The 21,549-nt window shown below is 34.9% G+C and overlaps 1 protein-coding gene across 1 annotated transcript in view; it reads right to left on the reverse strand.

The window, feature by feature from the left end:
* Dcc (DCC netrin 1 receptor) overlaps window positions 1–21,549 on the reverse strand; it is a 1,056,042-nt gene that overhangs the window by 560,285 nt on the left and 474,208 nt on the right. Inside the window, exon 3 of the mRNA XM_077792339.1 lies at window positions 7,084–7,368. Coding sequence (XP_077648465.1) covers window positions 7,084–7,368 — 285 coding nt within the window. The remainder of the gene's footprint in view (window positions 1–7,083; window positions 7,369–21,549) is intronic.

Below are 21,549 nucleotides of genomic sequence, written 5' to 3' on the forward strand. Positions count from 1 at the left end.
ATTGCACATCTCTCACCTTAAATCAAAACTAGAAATGATTAAGCTTAGAAAGGAAGGTGTATCCAAAGCTGAGACGGGCTGAAAATAAGGCTTCTTGTGCCAGGCAACCAAGTTGTGGCTGCAAAGAAAAAAGTTCTTGAAGGAAATTACATGTGTGATACCAGTGAACACAGCCATGATAAAATCACAAAACAGCCTTACTGAGGACCTGGAGAAAGTTCCATCATTCTGATTAGAAAACCAAAAACAGCCCCATAATATTCATTGAAGACAAATCCCAATCCAGAGTAAGGCCAGAATTCTCTTCAATTTTATGAAGACTGAGAGATGGGGTGGAGGTAGGTATCATAGAAGAAAAGTTTGAGGTCAGAAAAGTTTGGCTCATGAGGTTTAAGGAAAGAACTGGCTTCATAATATGGTACTCAGAAGTCCGGCAAAAACAAGTGCAGAAGGCGGCTGCACCATACAACAGGTGACACAAGCTTTCTTTGAAAGAGTATGCCATCTAGAACTTTCATAGCTAGAGGGCAGAAGTCAATGCCCAGCTTCAAACTTTCAAAGGTTAAGCTGAGTCTCTCATTAGGTGTTAATGTAGCTGGTAATTTAAGTTAAAATCAATGTTCATTTGTCTTTCTGAAAATCTTAGGACCCTCTGAAAATAATAAAGAATCTACTATGCCTTTGTTGTGTACATGTAAAAACAAAGACTGGGTGACACCAATTCTATTCAATTCGATTCTCCGAACTCTAGCCAGAGCAACCAGGCAAGAGAAGGAAATCAAAGAAATGAAAAGAGGAAAAAGTCAAACTATCTTTGTTTGAAGATAAATCTCTAGGTATATCTTCTATATCTATTCCCCTCCCCTCTAAAGCCAGAAAACTTCTAGAGCTGGTAAGTGAATTCATCAAAATAGCAAGATATAAGATTAACATTCATAATTCAAATCTTTACTCCAACAATGATTCTGCTGAGAAGGAAATCTAGTCCATTCATAATAACCTCAAAAAACACAAACATATTTGGAAATTAATCTAACCAAAAAGGTGAAAATTTTCTATGCCGAAAATTACAGAACACTGAAGAAAGAAATTTAACAAGAGCTTAGAAGATGGAAGGATTTGTTCTTGGAGATGCAGAGTTAGTGTTATTAAAATGGCCATATTACCAAAAGCAATATATAAATTCAATACAATCCCCATCAAAATAGCAATGACATTCTTCACAGAAGTTTAAAAACAACCTAAAATTCATTTGGAAGAATAAGATCCAGAATAATCTAAGTACTCTTGAGCAAGAATAGTAATGCAGGAAGCATTACAGTACCTGACCTGAAGAGTTATAGTAACAAAATAGTAACAAACCCAGCATGGTGTTGGCATAAATACGAATAGTAAAGCCAATAGAACAGAGGACACAAAGACAAATCTATATACCTACTTACAGTAATCTTATACTTGACAAAGGTATTAAAAATGTATGTTGGAGAAAAAATAGCCTTTTTAACAAATGGTGCAGGGAGAACTGGATATCCATATGTAAAAGAAGGAAACTAGATCCCCCTCCTTCAAACTGCCCAAAGTCAAATCAAAAACGATCAAAGACTTGAGAATTAGAATAGAAATTTTACAACTGCTAGAATAAAATGTAGGATCAAACTCTTATCATATGGATAGGTGTAAGAAGTGACTTCCTTAATAGAACTCCCAAAGCTCAACATATAAAACCAAGAATCAATAAGTTGGGTGCCATCAAATTAAAAAGCTTCTGCATAGCAAAGGAAATGATTATGAGCATGAAGAGAGAACCTACAGAATGGAAGAAAAATGTTTGCCAACCTACTGCTCAGAGCATTAACAGCCAAGATAAATAAAGAACTTAAAAACTTCACATACACACACACACACACACACACACACACACACACAATATACATAATCCAATCACAAAATGAGCAAAAGAACAGACATTTTTCAAAAGAAGAAACACAAATAGTCAACAAATAAATGAAAACAAAGATCGAAATTTCTAGCCATCAGAAAAATGCAAATCAAAACTATGTTTCAAGCCAATCAGCATGGCAATTCTCAATACAAATAATAATAAATTCTGATGAGGATGTGAGGAAAAAGGTACAGTCATACATTATTGATGGAACTGCAAAAGAGTACAACCACTTTGGAAAATAATACAGAGATTCCTCAAAAGACTATGGATTAAACCACCATCTAACCCAGCTATCCTACTCCTTGGTATTTATCCAAAACAACTAAAATAAACATACTATAACAATACAGCCACTTTAATGTTTATGGCAGCACAATTCACAAAGGCTAAGTTATAGAATCAGCTGAGATGCCCATCAACAGATGAATTGATTAAGAAAATGTGGTATATATGCACACTGGAGTTTTATTCAGCCATAGAGAAGAATTAAATCATGGCATTTTCTGGTAAATGGATGGAACTGGAGAACATCATGGTAAGTGAATTAAACCAGACTCAGAAAGTCAGAGGTTGGATATTTTCTCTTGTATATGGAAGTTAGAGCAAAACAAGGAAAAGAAAGGTATCAGACATCATAAGGATATAGGAAAAATCAGGAAAGTGGAATAAGGAGATTGAGAGGGAGGCAAAAGGGATGAGAAAGTAGAGAAAAAGTAGAATAAATTTAACAGAATTATATTATGTGCATATATAAATGTGCCATAGGGAATATTACCTTTATGTGTGTGTAGAAAGCTCCAGTCAAGAATGGATAGATGAATGAGCAAGGGAAGGATCAGTGCAGTGGAGGGCTGGGTGGGAGTGAGGAGTGACATGGTATAGGTCAGATTCAATGCATGTATGATTATAGGGGAATGGACCCAGCCACTTTTTACAAATATAATTCTCTAACTAATACAAATGACCGAGTGACTGCACGATAATCTAAAACATGGTTTACTGAATATTTGAGGTCCACCATTAAGGACTACCACCCAGATGGGGGACTTCCTTACAAATATTAAAATATCATTGCTTATTGACAATACACCTGGTCACCCAAGAGTTCTGATTAAGAGGTATAATGAGATTAACTGTGTTTTCATGACAGCTAACACAACACACAATCTGCAATCCATGGAGTCAGGAGCAATTTCTCCTTCTATTGTTATTAATTAAAATACATTTCATAAGGCCACAGTCTAGCAAAGAGAGTGAGACATTTTTTGATGATCTGGAAAAAATAATTTGAAAACCTTCTGGAAAGAATTCATCATTCTATATAGCATTGAGACTATTCATGACTCATGAAAGAAAGTGAGAATATCAACATAACTCAATCTGAGAAGAAGTTAATTCCAGCTTGTGTGGATTATTCTAAGGGGTTCAACACTTCCGTGGAGGAAGTAACTACAGATGGGGTGGAAATAGCAAGGAGTGGAAATAGTACGGAAACTAGAATTAGAAATCATGCTTACAAATGCGCCTGAACTGCCATAGTGTCGTGATACAACTTTCTCCAGTTGTCATGATACAACTGGAGAATTGCTTCTTGTGGCTTAACAAAGAAAATGATGTCTCGTGGTGATGGATATTACCCCTGGGAAGACGCTGTGAACATTGTTAAAATTACTACCAAGGATTTAGAATACTACATACATGATTTGATAAAGCAGGGGCAGGATTAGAGGGAATGACTCTGTTTTGAAAGAAGCTTTATTGCATGTGCAATGGTATCAAATAACATTGCCTTCTACAGACAAACTTTAATGAAAGGAACAGTCAATCAGTATAAGGCCAAGTTCACCACTGTCTTATTTTAAAAAATTGCCATAGCCCCTCCAACCTTCAGCAACTACTGGTCTGGTGAGTCAACAGCTATTATCACTGAGGCAAGATACTTCAAAACAGAAAGATAATGGCTCACTGAAGGTTCAGATGATCATTAGCTTTTTGTAGCAGTATTTATTAGTTAAAATATATACACTGTTTTCTTGGATATCATGCTAATACACACTTAATAAAATATATCACTGTTTAAAAATAACTTTTATATGCACCAGAAATTCAAAACATTGTGTAATTTGTTCTATATATTCACTGAAGTAATCTGAAACTGAACTGCAATATTTCTAAGGTCTGAGTGTAATTAATTTTGAAATATAATATTTAGGGATATAAAAAGCTTAATACAATACTGAGTTGGTGAGAAATTCTTAGTGATGAAAAAAGTATGAAACTATTTGTTTTAAGATTAAAAACAGAATTTTACTTTTAAATAAGACACATCCTTGAGGTATCTATTAATATTTATTTCAACAAAATAAATACCATAGAGAAAAATCATTCAAAATATATTTTAGTCCAGTTCATTCCATTAAAAGTCACTGCCGTGAGTTATACAGATATTTAGTTCCAATCTATAAAGAGTCCAGAGTCATCTAATTGTAGTTAAACAAATGAACAATAGATTGAATTACCAACTAAGCAATTCAATTAGGCTATTAAGAAAACTGAAATAAGAATTCCAGTGTATGGGGCAGTTATTTTAGTCAACCTAGTGCCCAAAGCAGATTTATAATTCTGCAATTCAATCTGCTGCTGGGCATTCAGATGTGATGAACCATGAATAAAGTGAACTTGACAACCACAATGGTTGTTCCAATCCATCATATATTCCCCAACACATGCAGTAAGACACTTGAAAATATCTCAATGCTGAGTGTGTTGTTATTGCTATTTTTTTTTAAATCCATTACAATCTTTAATTCTAATTTACTCTATTAAAAATGGGTGAGTCCTTATAAATTAAATAATTTCATCAGTCAATATGATACTTTAAGTGAATATAAATTTTTTGAATGTTGACCATTCTGGTGTCACTTTTAATGCTTTTATGTCATGCTATTAATATGATAGGTTTCTATTTAAGTAACCCCATCTTTCCAATTTTGTAGAACATAGGATGGATAATATGCGTATATAATCTAGTACTGCTTTAAATTGGTATCTGTAGAAAATGGAAATTAATTCAGAAAATATTAACATGAATTTTAAAATGATAGATTCGTGGAGTAGAGCAGCAGATCAGGCGGAGGGAGGTGGGAGGGAAAGGAAAGGTGCTGGGGAATGAGGCTGCTTAAACTGCATCATGTGCTTGTTCACATATGGCCTAATGAACCACACCCACTATTGTGTGTAATTATTATGGAGCAATAAAAATGAATTTTAAAAGAAAGATTTTTAAATTGAGAGAACCATAATAAGCAACTGAGAAAAGCTAGGCTTCAGCATTCAATCCTTCATCCTCTCACTGAGTCTTGTACTTTTTGTGGATCTATGTAGATCAGCTCTGAGCCAACTTACTAAACTTTAGGACAAAGATCAAGCACATTAGGTAGTCAATGGTATTCAAAACAGGGCATAGGATATTTATAATAAGTATGACAATAATGTGCATGTGTATTACCTCTGCCCATGATTCTTTGAAGGTTATATGCGAATTCACAGAACTTAGACAACAATTCTCATTAGATCTTACTTTTTAAAAATAATTTAGTTTCCATTTATGGAAGACATACCTACCTGCCTCCAGCATACACTAAAACTTTCCTGTTTTTAGCCAGATTACCAATGCGGCTTTAAATAAATCTCCATGGATTACAATTCAAATGTGTTTTACAAAGTGAACAAATAAAAGTAAATGGCGATTGGATGATTATGCCTCTGTGTCTTTCAAAATCCATTTTAAATTGAATATTTGATTAGTCCACCTAGATTCCTTAATACCACTGGAAAACAGACCCCTCTAGCATTCTAACATAATCAAACATATTCTTTCCAGTTTTCTATGAGGCTTATCTTGGCTTCCCATCTGATTGACTCAACAGATGCATTATTAAGGATATAAGAATATAAGCATTTAAAACTTTTGTGAATGTAATGGATGCCTAAATAGCTACGTGCATGTGTTCAGAATAAATGCTACATTTGCATCAGTCACTGCAAGGTTGATGGAATATAACCATCATACCAATAGTTACCAACATATTTAAGTAAATATCTTTGTAACTAATGGAGGATGGAATGTGCAAAAAAAGTTAGAAAGAAGTTTTAAAGATGTCCTTATTTAAAGCACTATGAGGAAACTTTCAATTTGCTAGTTTGTTTTAAAAATAACTTACTCTCTGCATAACTGAAATATCTGTGATAAAAACACACAGGGTACAGAGAGTGGAGCCAACATCTAGGTGCTTTGATGAGCAGTTCATCCCAATTACTCAAGTGTGTGCCTGTTTGTGATTCACATGAGTGAGACTACCCAAGCCTTAGCAGTGGAAATAATTGAGAAAGTAGATATGACATAGACATGTGAGAGCAGCAGTCACTGAAAGGAAGAGACCTTAGCATTCATTCCAACCTCTGATCATTTAGGAGAGGACAACGAGGTCAGTCAAAAATTAACTAGAGAAGAGAACGAAAAAAGAAGAGATGCAAGGAAATAACGTTCCCTATCACAGTATGAATCACACTTTGTGGTGATCATTTCTATGTCTGTGTTCACCCAGAACCTCAATGGGCCAGGCTCTGTGTCAGTTTTATTCACTGCTATCTCCCTGGTGCTTTGCACAATGCTTCTCAGAAGTGAGTGTGTAAATGAATGACTAGATGATTGTTCAATATCAATTTAGGGATGATTCTTAGTCTCACTCATCCTGTCTTTCATCTTTTGGAAATGAGGATAGCAAGGGTCTCTCAGACTGTTATCAGAGAAAAATGAAATAATACACAAGAAATGCTCAGGAATGGGCTCTACACAAAGCAGCGTGCACTAAACATTAACAGGATGGGTGAATGAACGAATGAATGAAACCAAAGTATAAACCTGGTTTTCCAGAAATTTCAACAAGACATGGAAAAATAATAACTGCTTTTGGTGTACCCTCATGGAGTGCCTCTGCGAGAAAAAAGAAATCATAAACTACAAACCCAATGTACACTATAGAATATAAAACAATCACAAGATATTTGAAGGAAAATTTGTTGTTTGACCTCTTCCAGAGGATGCATTCTGAAGAGAACAAAGAGCACTGAAATACCTGATAAAATCCTGACTTCTGCTTCATTTCCTGTTCTTGAGCTGGCTGGATTCCGGGCTGTGCATCGATAGATTCCAATGTCCCCTGGTTGAAGTCTGCTGATTTGCAATGCTCCAGAGGGCAAGACCACCACCCTGGAGTCTCCCGGCATTGGAGTGAGGTCTTGTTGATTTTTCTGCCAGTGTATGGTTGGCATGGGCTCCCCAATGACTTCACACTTGAGAAGCACTGTGTCTCCCATGAACGCAGTGACAGATTCTGTCTGGGAAAGGAATCTCAGCGGTCCTAAGGGCAAAACAAAGAAGAAGGGATCAATCTTTCTGATGAGGCATAATAATCATCAATAAAAATATTATCACTTTGCATTTTTATGAAAATTATATCTTATAATGGATCTTCTCATATCTATCTCATTTGCTCCTCATACGTTACCACATCAGGTGTCAGATGCTGCAGGTAGGTTCCATGGCTAAAAAATTGTGAAGATGTTTTCACTTATCTCTACTTGCTTGTTTTTTTATTTTATTTTTTTTTGGAAGATACACAGAGCAGGTTAAGACCATTTTAATTTTACATATAAGGAAACTGAGGCTCAGAGAAATGAATTTCAACACACTAGTTATTTTGTGGCAATCCTATAAACAGGACCTTGTTCTGAATCCTGGTGCTATTCTCTTCCAGTTACCCAACTTTGAACAAAGTGCTGTGAAGTCATGGGAATTCATGAAGGACTGGTCATACAGCATACTATGGAAGTTTCAAGAAGGATGTATAATATTAACTGCCAATTATAAGAACAGAGAACAATTGTTTATGTGTACACTGCTTAAGGTAAATAATCACCAGTATTTGCCAGGTATGGTTACAGTGGATTGAAATTAGAATAGCATGTTTTTCTAGTTTGGCTGGGCCCCGACTATTTATGCATCCTTTGGTAACCTGTTTCATTTCTTGAGCGATAAAAATGGAATAATAGCTAACTCACATGACCACTATCATGTTCATATGAAATAATATATGAAAAATGATACATTCTCACAGACAGAAAATGAAGGGAGAAATAGAAAAGAAACTGGTTACTAAGCCTAAGCATGGCAAGAATCTTTCTCCATCATGTTAGTATACAGAAAGGGCAAAAGATATTTCCATCTTACCCTCTTGAACCCATTTTAGGAGGAAGTGGACATCTGTGAACCTACTCCTTGGACCATGAAAACCTTCATTACTTTTTGATGATTGCAACCAAACACATTTACATAAATCATATCATCATTGGTAAATCACTGGCAATTCTATTTTCTAGAGCTTATGGTACCTGATAATTTTAAATCTATGATTCTTTTTTATTCATCACAGTTAAATTTTGATATTTCCAACTTCATTTTAATCTTGATGGGACTGTTTCCATTGTAAGTACGTTTCACAGTATAACTTGATTTCATCCATCAATTTCAAGTTTGTATCAAGTTTTACTAATTACATTTTATGTTATTGTGGTATTTATTTTATAGATTTAATTATGTCAAAATTTCCCAAGTCTGGGCTTAAATGAGTCAGAAAGTTTTGATTTCTTCTATTAATATTTAGTCGATAACAAACTCTATTGTGTTCCATTTTAACTACTGTTTGTTTGAACTTGGGTCGATTAATTCTCCAAACCTAATTTCCCTATAAACTGATAAAAAAAATTTTTGCTGGGGACAGAAAGACAAACATAAAATGGCCTGGGTCAAACCACATTGTAATTTAATATGAGAAGCAATAAGAAATATTATAGAGAATTTTCTTTCCCTAGGTGAACGTAGAATTTCATGTCTCTTGCAGTGATCAGAGTCTTTGAACCATAACTGTGTCCAAAAGTATAAAATTACATTAGTATCACATGTGGAATGCTGAAGGCTGCCATCATTATAGCAACACCTGCACAAATCAACTCAAAATCCTGAAGGTGCAATATTAAGGTATTTTTTTAAGAAGAATGATTGATGCAAGAACCTTAATATTGATACAAATTTTAATGTATCAACTGAAATGTAGTCAACATATATAGGCACTAAATACTGATATGATTCCAAAACAGACTCTGTAATTTGGATCCGCTGAGCTACCTGGGTCAACAATACAGATACAACTACAGAGGGCGCCAGTCACTTGCCTAACTCCATTCTTTGATTATCAGAAGAACTAATCTATACCTGGGCTAGACCTACTGACTAAGAGAAAAACAAAATGAATTTGCTATACCCTGGCTCATCGTTCAAAGTCCAATTTCTAGGTTGTTTGCAGTATATGGTTTAAGTCTGTTCAAAAGAAAAGGAAAACATATATTAATCTACTACTGATATTTAAACAGGGGATGGTTTGCACATACTACACACAGCAAAACTGGAAAAAATAATGGCATATGTGAGGTTTATGAAAGACAAGAAATGACAAATTTCTGACTTTTTATTTGATAGTTTTCTTCTTCATCTTCATCCCTGTGAGTTTTTTTTTAAATTTTGTAGTGAATTAAATAAAATTGACAATAATTTCCCCATACCCCAAAAGTTATATATTTCATAAACGTATGGCAGAATAAAATATTTTAAGTATTTTGATAAAGAATAAATATTCATACATATGGTTCTCGACCACAAATTGGGTAAATTTAAAACATTTATTTTATATCTGACTATCTGTAGCATTCAAAAATGGACTTTGAAATAAGTTCTAGAGGACAGAATGAAATATAAAGAAGTAGTTCATATGATATTCAACAATCGTCTCCCTATGTAAATTTCATCTGGCTAGAAGAAACATACACAAGACACAAGATTGAATATTAAAATAATTAGACTTAATGGAACTGGCTCTTTCTCTGCATGTTTATTCAATACGCACTCTATAGTGATTTCAGATCTTAATAAACTTGGGTCAGAACTGTATCCTATTTAAAAGCTAACAATGCAATGTGTGCAGTACACAATGCAACTTTCAAATAGTTGATTATTTGTCATAATGGAAAATTTTTAAAAAGTGATTTATAGATTTTCCTTTTTTCCCTCTACAAATGAAACTCTTCACAACAAAAGAAGTAACCTAAGTTTACAAGACCGTATGTGGTTTGAATTAACACTCCCAACACAGGGTTAAATTTTAGCACTGACATATCATGAAGGTGTCACAAACCACCAAGTCTCAAAAGAAGAATTTATAGGCTATCAGCTTAGTGCTGCATTTCATTACATGAGTATGGACATTTAGTAATGAATATTAGTTTCAATTTAACTCATAAGAATAAAATATATTTAGAAAAGTCATTTAATGCTCTAATCTAATACCAATGATTCTTGTTCTTCATACAGGTATAAATTTAATTAGTTCATAATGAAAAAAGTAGTTCTCTGATCAGCAGAGAACTCATCAGAACATGTTGGATCCATTGCAACCAATTTCCTACCACTCTTTACTCACTCAAAGAAAGTTCAAACACCGTCAAAACATCCGTGTTCCTAAATCACCTACATTTTTGCTTTGCTCAAAACTAACGTTCCCCAAATTTTCTGGTATTATCTTATCCTGCCAAGGCTGGGTTTTATTTAATTATATACCCAAGAATCTAGAACAATGTACCTTTCAGGGTCATCTTAACTTTTGCAAAATAATTCTCAGATCTATTTAACTTACCAAGACCCTTTTAAACATGGCTTTCTCTGGACTGCACTTCACGTAGTGCTTCCTCTAAAAAGGCACACCCCCACCCCTAACATCTACTTATGAAATCTGTAGTTACTCTCAAGGTATTGAATAAAAAAACAAACAAACAAAAAAATCACCATTTTCCTAGCCTTGCTGGAAATCATCTCTTTACCTTTTAAATTTTTATTGTGCTCATAATTTACAGATACCATAACAGAGTCTATAAATAAAAGTCTGAAAAGTGTTTGCATGTTTGTGTTGTTTTCTGCATTTTATTTCCACGGGGTATATCAAATATTTACGGAAAGAAAAAACATACATAAATATTTGTTGAGAGTCTATGTGACTCTAAATATTTTGCAAAAAAAATTTCACATTTTGAAAATGGGGTTTGAATTCAGACTCTATCACTTCCCAACACACATTGGCACACACCTAGCGCCAGATTACCTGTGGTCATTTTCCCACTTCACCTTTTCTTTAGCTGGATGACTTTGGGCAGGCCTCAGTTTTATAATATCACTACTCCAAGTCCCTTTATAAATTAACTCATTTAATCGTGAAGACAATTCTATATTAAATTTTGCAGTGTTGGGGATTAAACCCAGGATTTTGTACATGCTAGGCAAATACTATGCCCCTGAATTACATCCTAGGCTCAGGACAATTTTTTGAAGTATTATGATTATCTCTACCTTCTTTATATAACTGGTATGAAAGCAAAACTCTTCCAAATGAGTACCCTGTGGTATGATTATTTAAAAAATATTTAGTGCTGAATTATTATACTTCTTAAAAGACCTTATTTCTTCAATCTAGGTGGAAATGCCTCACAGAGAATTCCTTATATATGTCAAGATTCTCTATTCTAGCTCCCCCAGCAGCAGCTCAGAAATAGGTAAACCGTTTAGTGAATAGAGCTGGCTCTCTGTAATTATAAGTTTCACTTCCATATTCTCAATCAAGTACAGATTGAAAATATTCAGGAAAAAGAATTGTACTGAGAAGGTCCACAGGTACTGAGAATGTACAGATTTCTTTCTTGTCATGATTATTTAAACAATACAGTGTAACAACTATTCACATAACATTTATACTGCATTAGGTGTTATAAATAATCTAAAGATGGTTTAAAGTATTTGGGAGGATATGTGTAGGTTCCATGCAAATACTATGCCATTTCATAGAAGGGACTTGAACATTTCGATTTTTTTTTTTTTTTTAACTGAAGGCATGTCCTGGAGACAATCTCCTGCACATTCAGAAGGACAACTATAGGCTCCTCCCTACATGGACTTCCTCAACTTCAACCTGAAGCACCACACTGTTAAAAACAGTCCATAACCTATTTTGGTGCTCTCAGAGGGTTTCCATCTTGAGAGGTCAAGATTGTTGCAGGGAAGGACGGTAGTCCAGGTTCCAATCTTCACATCTAGCCTGGCCAAGGATTCCATTGCAGTATTAAATCTAGGAACACCTGGACTTGTTGGCAGTATCCCACAAGAGTCAACTTGCGGGTTTAGACATTATCTGCTCTTCCATGGGTTAACAAAGTAGGAACCTATTAATAATGGTGAACTATAAAAAGAAAATAACATTTTGCTTTACATATGGAAAAATCAGACACATATGGAAGCTCCATTTCATCACCTGCTCTGGAAGTGATAAACACAGACATTTTAAATTCCAATTTTATAAGTAACTAATACGTGCTTAAAGTGCCTGGGCTTTGGTATCAGAAATTTTACTGATGTCAACAATACAAATTATAGTTATACAGTAAGTATTAAATGTTGTTAGCAAGAGATATAGCCATTATGAGATTACTGTGGAGGAACAGGCTCACCCTGTTTATTTTGATTTCTTTAAAGAATCCCTCATTTATTATCTTACACTATTTTATCACTAAAATGATTCATTGTCTTTGTTTCTTTGTTAAATGCTGCTTAACGCCTATTAAACACCATAATACCAATTTGTTTCTAGAACACTAACCAACTTTAATTCTTTTTATCCCTTTGGTAAAACCATGCTTGAATATCTGGAATTTAACAGCACCCATCCAGCATCAGATTCTCCAGTCCCACAGAGGTCTCCCTGAATCCAGATAAAACCAGTTACTCCTATAATAAGCCTCCTTTGTACCACTTATTTCCATTGTTATTAATTAATGGTGGAATATACTTTATATCCATCTTCCTGGCTAACTGGTGAGTTCTACAAAACCAGGATTCAGTTTTAGTTTACCCTGGACTATGAACACTTTAGCACAATGCATGACAAATAATTGGTCATCAAATATTTGTTGAATGGAAAAATATGTCTTATTTTTAGGAGAGTCAGTTCAGACAAATATTCCAACCCCAGCCACTGGGAAGTCTAAGAGAGACAGCAGTAAGGAAGAATAAAAGGTGAGACGGAGAAAGCAGTCATTTCCTCAGGACAAGTGAATGAGCTGAGGCTAATATTCAGACTCAAGTTTCCTCAACCTTAGAGCCTTTCATTTGAAGAGACTAGGGCATGGGGTCTATGCCTAATGCATCTATGAAAATGTGACCTAAATCTCATAAGTTTAAATTGAGAACAGTAGATAGTTTGAATAAAATTTTCCATTCCTCTTTCAATCAGTGTTCCAAGGAACAAATTATCAGAGGTGTAAGGGCCAGCCTCCCTCCACCTGGGACAGCTTGGGCAATAGCCACCATTCTCCTTCAGACCAATACAAATGTCTTCAGATCCAAGGGATAACCAAAATGTTTGCTGTCACCAAGGCAGGAGAAATGTTAATAGCAAAAACAGCAAACATTTTTCACTTGAGCTTTTCTTTTATGATGCTAAAAAACGAGAGAGGGAGAAAGAGGTAAAAACAATCACTATAGCAATGAATGAAAAGCTACAAAATCTGGAGGGACTTCAATAGTGTTAGGCTTTTGGAATTAAAATAAGGAGAACAATAATTTCTCCCTCTGCTTCCAACCATGCATACATGCACCACACAGACTAAGAAAAATCTTCCCATCAGATCTAGGCAGAAAGAAAGTTGGAATATCTTAGACCTGCACTTTCATTCATTCAATTCTAAATGAATTTGGATTTCAAGCGAAAGTGGAAACAAAGAATTTCTCAGTCCAGGTTTTTGCCAAGACTCACAGTTTCTAGAAAGGCCTCTCCTCCACCCACGCACCCCAGAGTGGGCTTCTTTTCTTCTTTTAAATTCTAATCTGAAAATGGCATATTCTTCTGATTTGCCCTCTAGCCTTGTTGGCAGACTATCAGGATCCACATCTTCTCCTATGGAAGGTCTAATTATTAAGTAATTAAAGTCCATTTAATAAAAAGAGATTTATCAATTGGGGGACAGACCTTGGGGTTGGAAACATGCCTTGATTTTAAATATTCAGCAATGTGCTAATATTCTGCAACTGCCAGAGGAGAACTGCTATAAATGCTTTGTTTGCTCCAAATTAAAGCCTGGAGGTTAAGTCCCTTCGAAGCCAGACTTAGTTTGCCCCTATTTAATTGCGGAATTAGCTGAAGGGCAGAGAACATTGTAAGCCAAAGAGAAGTTCTCTAGATTGAGTTCTTCTCAAAAAGCAGCCAAAGACAAAAAAAAAAAAAAAAAAAAAAGGTGTTTACAGAATTTGTCAGTAGCTCATTTCTGCCTCTATACCCCATGTCCCTCCGGAGGATGTCATTTCCCTTCATTTTTTTACTAATTTTTTTTGCTTCATTTTATTGGCAAAATTATAGGTTTCTAGGTGGTTGGCTAAAGAGCTTGAATGTGGACTTCATAATGTGAGTACAGGAAGTGTGCCTCAGGGGTGCCAGTCACATTCACCTAGTGTGTGACCTTGCAAGAAACAACCATGTGGTCAATTAGTTGAAATAGGAGAAATGTGAAGGAAAAGGAAAATAGTGTAGGCAAATTACACATGGTTAGTTTATCAGTTGAGCTCTGCAAGTTTAGCAGCACACATTGAATTCATCTCTAAGGCCACAAATAGTCAAGATGCAATGTCTTAGAGTCTTTCTTATGGTCATCTTTTAAGATTTTTCCTACATAACATGCTCTGAAGAACAGCTGGCCCTGAGCCAGATCCTTGAAGCAATTGAAGACTGACTATTCATAAGACCTAGAAGCAGGCAGTCATTTTGGGGACTCCACTAGTCCTGACGACCAAGAACTAGTTTGCACACTGGTTTTTCGTGATCTCAACTTGCAGCCTTGCCAGATTCAGCCTTATTTGCCCTTTGAATCCAAAGAATGATTCCAGATTACCCCAAATCATCCCTCTTATAAAATCCTCAGGATGATGGTGTCATTATAAGAATTAGGAAACATGCACACTCTGAAGGATGAATTTTATAATGGATCAGCTGTATCCAGAGATGGTTTGGAGAACTCACCAAATTTTCCCAGCTGTGGTTATCAAGTATCAACTCTACTCAGGTACTCATGGCCTTAGTCTTCTTGATTTCATCATCAGCAATAAGACAAGCATGAGTCATCTTGACCTATCTGCATCTTTCATTACCTTCAGAGTCAGGGAGTTTTGGGAAGAATTGTTTTATGTAGCATTTTAATAAGTTCCCTTTCATCCATCTGAGTTATTATAAAATATCTCTTCCCAGCACAAAATTAAATAATGAAGAGCTTTACCACCTCTTCCTCAAACTCATATGGTATTGTCTTCCTGGATATAGATCTTTCATAAAATATAATGAAATTATAGAGAACATCAATGCCATTATTCTGTATGAAAGTTAGACTGGAATCCTTCTTACAGATGGAACCACACAGTCAACTCCATATAGTGTCAACTGCCTTTTATCTTAGTATGCTGTCATATCTCTAAATCAACTAAATCAGACCCTTTACCTATGTATATGCAAGGTGTCAAGAGGAAAGTCAAATTGATGCAAATCAATAATGAGTTGTCTATTTGCCTTAAGATTTTCTATAGTAATTTTTAAAGGGCAAACTTTGAAAATAGAAAAAAGCACTTCAGCTAATCAAAAAAATGTAAATATAAGCCAAAATGATATAACACTTTAGCCTATCATCAGTACTGCAGACCTTTCTAAATGATAATTAGCTATGCTTCTGAAAGTGTGAATTGATACATTGCTTTTGAAAAGTGATTTGGCAATGTGCATCATTAAAAATTTAAGCCAGTAATTTCACTCCTAGGAATCTATCCACACCAATATGAAGAAAAATTATACAAATATGTGAATATATATATATGAAATTTAGTACAATATATTCAACATATTTAAAATACTGAAAAATAGAAAATTGGTTAATTGAACAATTGCTAATTGTTTAGCAAGTTCTGGTACATCAGTGTATATAACATCATACAACCATAGAAAAGTATGTTAAACACTGTTAAAAGTGAAGGAAAATGGTGTATCTCATTTTTTTTCTAAAATAAGCATATTTTTAAAAAAATACAAAAATAAACTTTCTAAAGGACTCAACACTCCATTCAGTGCATTATATTTAGAGCAAATTGCGAGCAACTCTTCATGAGCATATTGATTTCCTGAAGAGATGTTTACCTCCATAAGCTTTGACAATAACTTTATTTTCATTCTCTCCTTTGCAGATAAAAAAAACCTGAGCCTGGTTTATAATCAATAGTAATGAATAATTTTACAGAATTCAGGCTCAGGCTTTCCATCAAGCTTAACTCTTATCATGCATGGCTAATGAACGGTCACAACACTCGTGAAAGTTGAGCATGAATGCAGCTGGTATTTGTTGGGCCTACTTGTAATTGCACATAACTGAAGGCAGGCAGATCATCCAAATAACAGAAAGCAAACTCTTAAAATTGGTATAATAGGTGCTGGGCTTGTGGCTCAGTAGCAGAGTGCTTGCCTCCCATATGTGAGGCCCTAGGTTCGATCCTCAGCAGCACATAAAAATAAATAAACAATAAAGATATTGTGTACATCTATAACTAAAAAAAAGATATAATATTCTGTTTGACATTTTGCCTTCCATAATTTATCTAGATTATCCTGCCAAGTACCCCTATCAGCACCAATGATATTAGCTCCTGGGAATTTCCAGATCATTCATTCATTCATTCATTCAGTCAGTCAAAGTGATGGCTAATTTTATGTTACGGGGATTGGGCCATAGGCAACCAGACACTTGGCTAAATATTACTTATTGTTATTTTGGATGTGTTCATGAGAATGTTTCTGGGTGACATTAATATTTGAATCAGTAAACTCAGCAAGGCAGAATGTCCTCTGCTATGTGGATGGGTCTCACCCAAATCATTGAAGGCCTTCATAGGACAAAGAGGCAGAATGAAAGAGAATCTCTTTCTGTGCCTGATGATACATTAGCTGGGCACTGGTCAGTTCCTGCCTTTGGACTCTGACTGAATCTTCTTGATCTCTAGCTAGACAACTACAGATAATATAACCTCCTTAACAGAACTGAATCAATTAGCCTCCATAAGAGAACTGAATCAATTCCTTAAAATAAATCTCTCTCTCTCTCTGACAGTCTCTATGTATGTATGTGTCTTTAATCAACAAATACAGATATATAGATTGACCTTCCCCAAAGCAGAAATGCTCCAAAATCCAAAATGCTTTAAGCATTTGAGAAGCCACATGGAAATATTCACACCATGAAACACAATTATTTTTTAAAAATTGTATAAAACTACCTTCATGCTATGTGCATAAGATATATGAAACATAAATGAATTTTGTGATTGGACTTGTGCCCCATCCCTAAGACACCTCATTATTTATAAGAAAATATCCCAAGGTCTTAAAAATTCTAAAATCTAAAAGACTTTGGGTCCCAAGCATTTTGAATAAGGGATACTCAATCTGTTCATCCAAGTGTCCAAGTGTGTGTTTGTGTTTGTTCTATTATTGATCTCTTTCTCCAGAGAGAACCCACACTAATATTTATTGGGCATCTAATATATGTCAGGCTAAATCCTAATTGAGGAATACCAGAATGAATAGTAGTAGTTTCTTTTCTCAGAGAATTCACGGTCTGGTAGGAAAAGGAAATAATTAAGAATAATGCCCTGTGATTAACAGTGAAAAATACTGAGGGATCAGAGCAAGCATGATGCTCAGAGATGCTTATGAGAAACAAAAAATTAGGAAAGAGATCCTGAAATGGTAGATATGAATTGATTTTCAATAACAAATAGGTCTTCCTTTGAACCAAGGGTCAAGAGACTATTCTAGACAGAGAAACAACATGTGCAAAAACCATGAATCCAAATTCCATAAACATATTTGGAGATAGTTAATAATTCAGTGAATGATACAGAAGCAGTGAATGATATTTAAGCCCATCTTGTTCTATCCCTTAAAGACTTCTTGAATTTTATCAAATTCTGGAAGCTATGATCCCTGTACTACTTCCTAGGTACACAGTGGCACTCAATAAATATTGACTAACCTCTATATTACTAAACCAATAATTGTTAACTTTATGTTTCTGTTATATTAGAATAAGAGGTCATATCATGCTATATAATGTGACAGTATTTCATGGCAGTTAAGTTAACATGCAATTGCTGTTCAGGAAATGATTCACTCTTCTGGTTTTAGGGATGCCAGAATAACAGTATAAAATTCAACCCAGCATGTTTACTAAGCTAAACATTACAAAGACCCAATTGTAGGAAAATCCATAAGCAGAAAAATTTGACCTGAAATCATATTATTAGTTTCAAAGGTCATTGAAACAAGAGTTGTTGGGTTATGATTACTTCAAACTTTTGAAATTGTTTCAAAACAATAAAATTATCTTCTGTCCATCTTTTAACCAAGTGCAATTTTTTTCTTATTACCAGTAGCACCAATTGAATATATACTAGGGACTATGTAAGATACAATAGTGTAAGTTATAGCTTTCACATAGCTGTAAATGGCTCAGCTGAAATTTTCTGGCAATTTTTTTTTACTCTAAATTGATTTGGTAAGGTCTAACATACTTAGCATATGAACATATTTTTCCCCTTTGAAAGCATGTGCCTGAGTTCTATCTCTAGAACTTTTAGACAAAGATGAAAGAAAAGAGAAAACTACATGAAATAAGTTTTCAATACACAGAGGGAGCAGATAGAGGAGTATCAGCTCCAAGCCTTAATCTCAGTACATAATTTAATATAGTTAATTTGATATAGTTAAGATTTACATCAAATATTCCAAAGGAGCCCCAAATTTTCCCCTCATAATTTTAGTATTTTTTTTCCTTCCCACGAAATCCATCTTATAATATGAGAAGAAACCCAGGTGGAAATAATTTTTTAATTTAAAGCCTCTGGTAAATCTGTATAACTTAAATTCAGATTCAGAAGTGCCTACTCTGGGGGAAAGTGTAACTAATAAAATGCATTTATATGTTGCACTTTTGCACAACAAAAATGGAAAAACTAAAACATTTCTATTTCACTGCATATATACCATGTGATTTTTGTGTGTGTGTGTGTGTCAGGAATTTAACCCAGGAGTACTTCACTAATAAGCCACATCAACAGCCATTTTTATTTTTAAGACAGAGTCCTGCTAAATTGAGTGGGACCTCACTAAGTTGCTGGGGTTGGCCTTGAACTTTTTAGCCTCCTGAGTCACTGGTATTACAGATGTGCACCACTATACCTGGCACCATGTAATTTCCAAACTTATGTATTCAGAACCTGAGAAAAATCAAACTATTTTAAAAAACAATTTTGGTAGTTTGATGCAGACTCCCCAATTGTAGCTGACATAATGATTCCTTCACTAGCTGAGCTGTGCATCCAACTTACTTGTATCAAAGTCCACCACATGAGCCAGAAGGGATCATTGACTCAGCACATCTGTTTGTGTGCTCGCTCTCCAAGCCATCATTTGGCAGAGGAAGTAAAAGCTGGAGAACAGTAAACCTTCCTTTGAAAATTTTCCAAGAGTGGGGACACTATCCCAGGCCCAATTGTGTTGTATGATCCAGGGTCTAAGGACAATGATGGAGAAAGGGCACATCTGAGAAGGCCAAGCTAGATTTTTGCTTTGGTTCCAAGATGGCCAGAACTGAGCAGTAGGTGTGTGTGGTGTGAAGTATACTAATTCTTTAGACAGGTTTAACCCTAAAGTTTCAGAGTACTCATACCATTTTTTTTAATAGAATCAGCAACAATATTGTTTCCAAGCTTATGTCTAATCTTTTCTAATGTTAATATCCATAAACTTTTCTTACAAAAAATTAAAGTATTAAGAAGCATTTCTTTAAAAAGAAAAAAAAAGCATTGTTCATCAGAGAGAACAGAGAAGTGGGCAAAGATAAACAGGGCAGAACACTAAACTGGAGATGTGGGCAGGGTAAAAAATTCAGGTGTTGTACACCATCTTAGAAAGTTTGCATTTTATGTCAACTACAATTGCATGTTATTGAGAGACTTTCAACAAGGGAATGACTATCAGATTTGTTTCTGCAGGATAATTTTTTGCTCCTGGGCAGAGAACAGTTGGAAGGTGTGATGGTGAATTCAAGAGTAGAAACAGGAAACTCACACAGAAAGTTAACAAGAGTCAATGTGAAAGGAAATACAGCATCAGGCCATGAGGCAGCAGTGTGAACAGGGAAAAGGAGAGAGCCTAGGTATCTTCTGAGTTATGATCCACTGGACCTGTTGGGTGTGGCTTATGTAGGAGAGGGATAGGTCATACATGAACCTGGACTTCCAAATGAAATTTTTGGGCTGTGATTTTGCTTAGGTTTTATGGATAAGTGTGGTGAGATGGGCAACAGCAAGAATAAGACACACAAGGAAAAGCTGTTGTATCAAAAATTGAGCAGGAGTAAATGATCAAGTATATTACTGGACCTCAATCTCTAAATCTCAAAAAGCAAAGGACTAGAGATGTTGACCCTCAAGAAGATCCCTTCATATATAAAATTATGTAATTTTGTGCTTCAACAACCTGATATACAGTCAGATCTTACATTGTGGTCCTCCATCATTTAACCAAACTATTGTAATAGATACACAGAAACTGAAGACACAGAAAAAATTGAAAATTCACCATCACTGTCTTGGTGGAGAGTCTAGTCTAGCAGAAAATGCAGCATTTATCTTGAGGGCTCATGACAGAAGAAACTAAAAATAAGCTTGGAAATCATGGTAAGAAAAGAGTTAAGAAACATTCCTTTATTATAAAAATGTACTCACAGCCATTCTGTTTGTAATTATAAATAAATGGCTTTGTCATTTATTGTGTTTTCTCACTTAGAGTCATCAATTCTGATTTATTCTGACTGTAGATAGGGCTCTGGTTCTCAAAGACTCACCCACCATTAACTCTTTGCATGTATTTTACTCTTTTTGATCTTAGTATTTGAGAATTTATGATAGTCTTTAGGGTGATTTGCATTTATCTCTGCTCCAAAATGGCAATTCAGACAACACATTGGTATTTTATTGTAATATAGATTTGTCCTTTTGGGGAATCTGCTATTGTATTGCATATTATGTCTAAATCATCTATAAAGATGTCATTAGAGTCTACCAAAGGTCCTTTTGAATAACATATATATCTTTAAGGTAATTACACTCCAGTATATACAAATGGTTAACCTGACTTTAAGTGCAGGTATCCTAGCACACTTTGAATATCTCAGAGTTGTTTCCCAAATTGTGTATCTGATATTTGTCATTGTAGATCATGTTTTTCTTGAGTTTGTGAGATCTTCCCCTTTCAATCCTTGTCCCTTATGACCCTCCTTTTATAACCTTATGTCCAACTCCT

The sequence above is a fragment of the Urocitellus parryii genome, chromosome 13, assembly GCF_045843805.1.
Source record: "Urocitellus parryii isolate mUroPar1 chromosome 13, mUroPar1.hap1, whole genome shotgun sequence".
Taxonomy (NCBI): domain Eukaryota; kingdom Metazoa; phylum Chordata; class Mammalia; order Rodentia; family Sciuridae; genus Urocitellus; species Urocitellus parryii.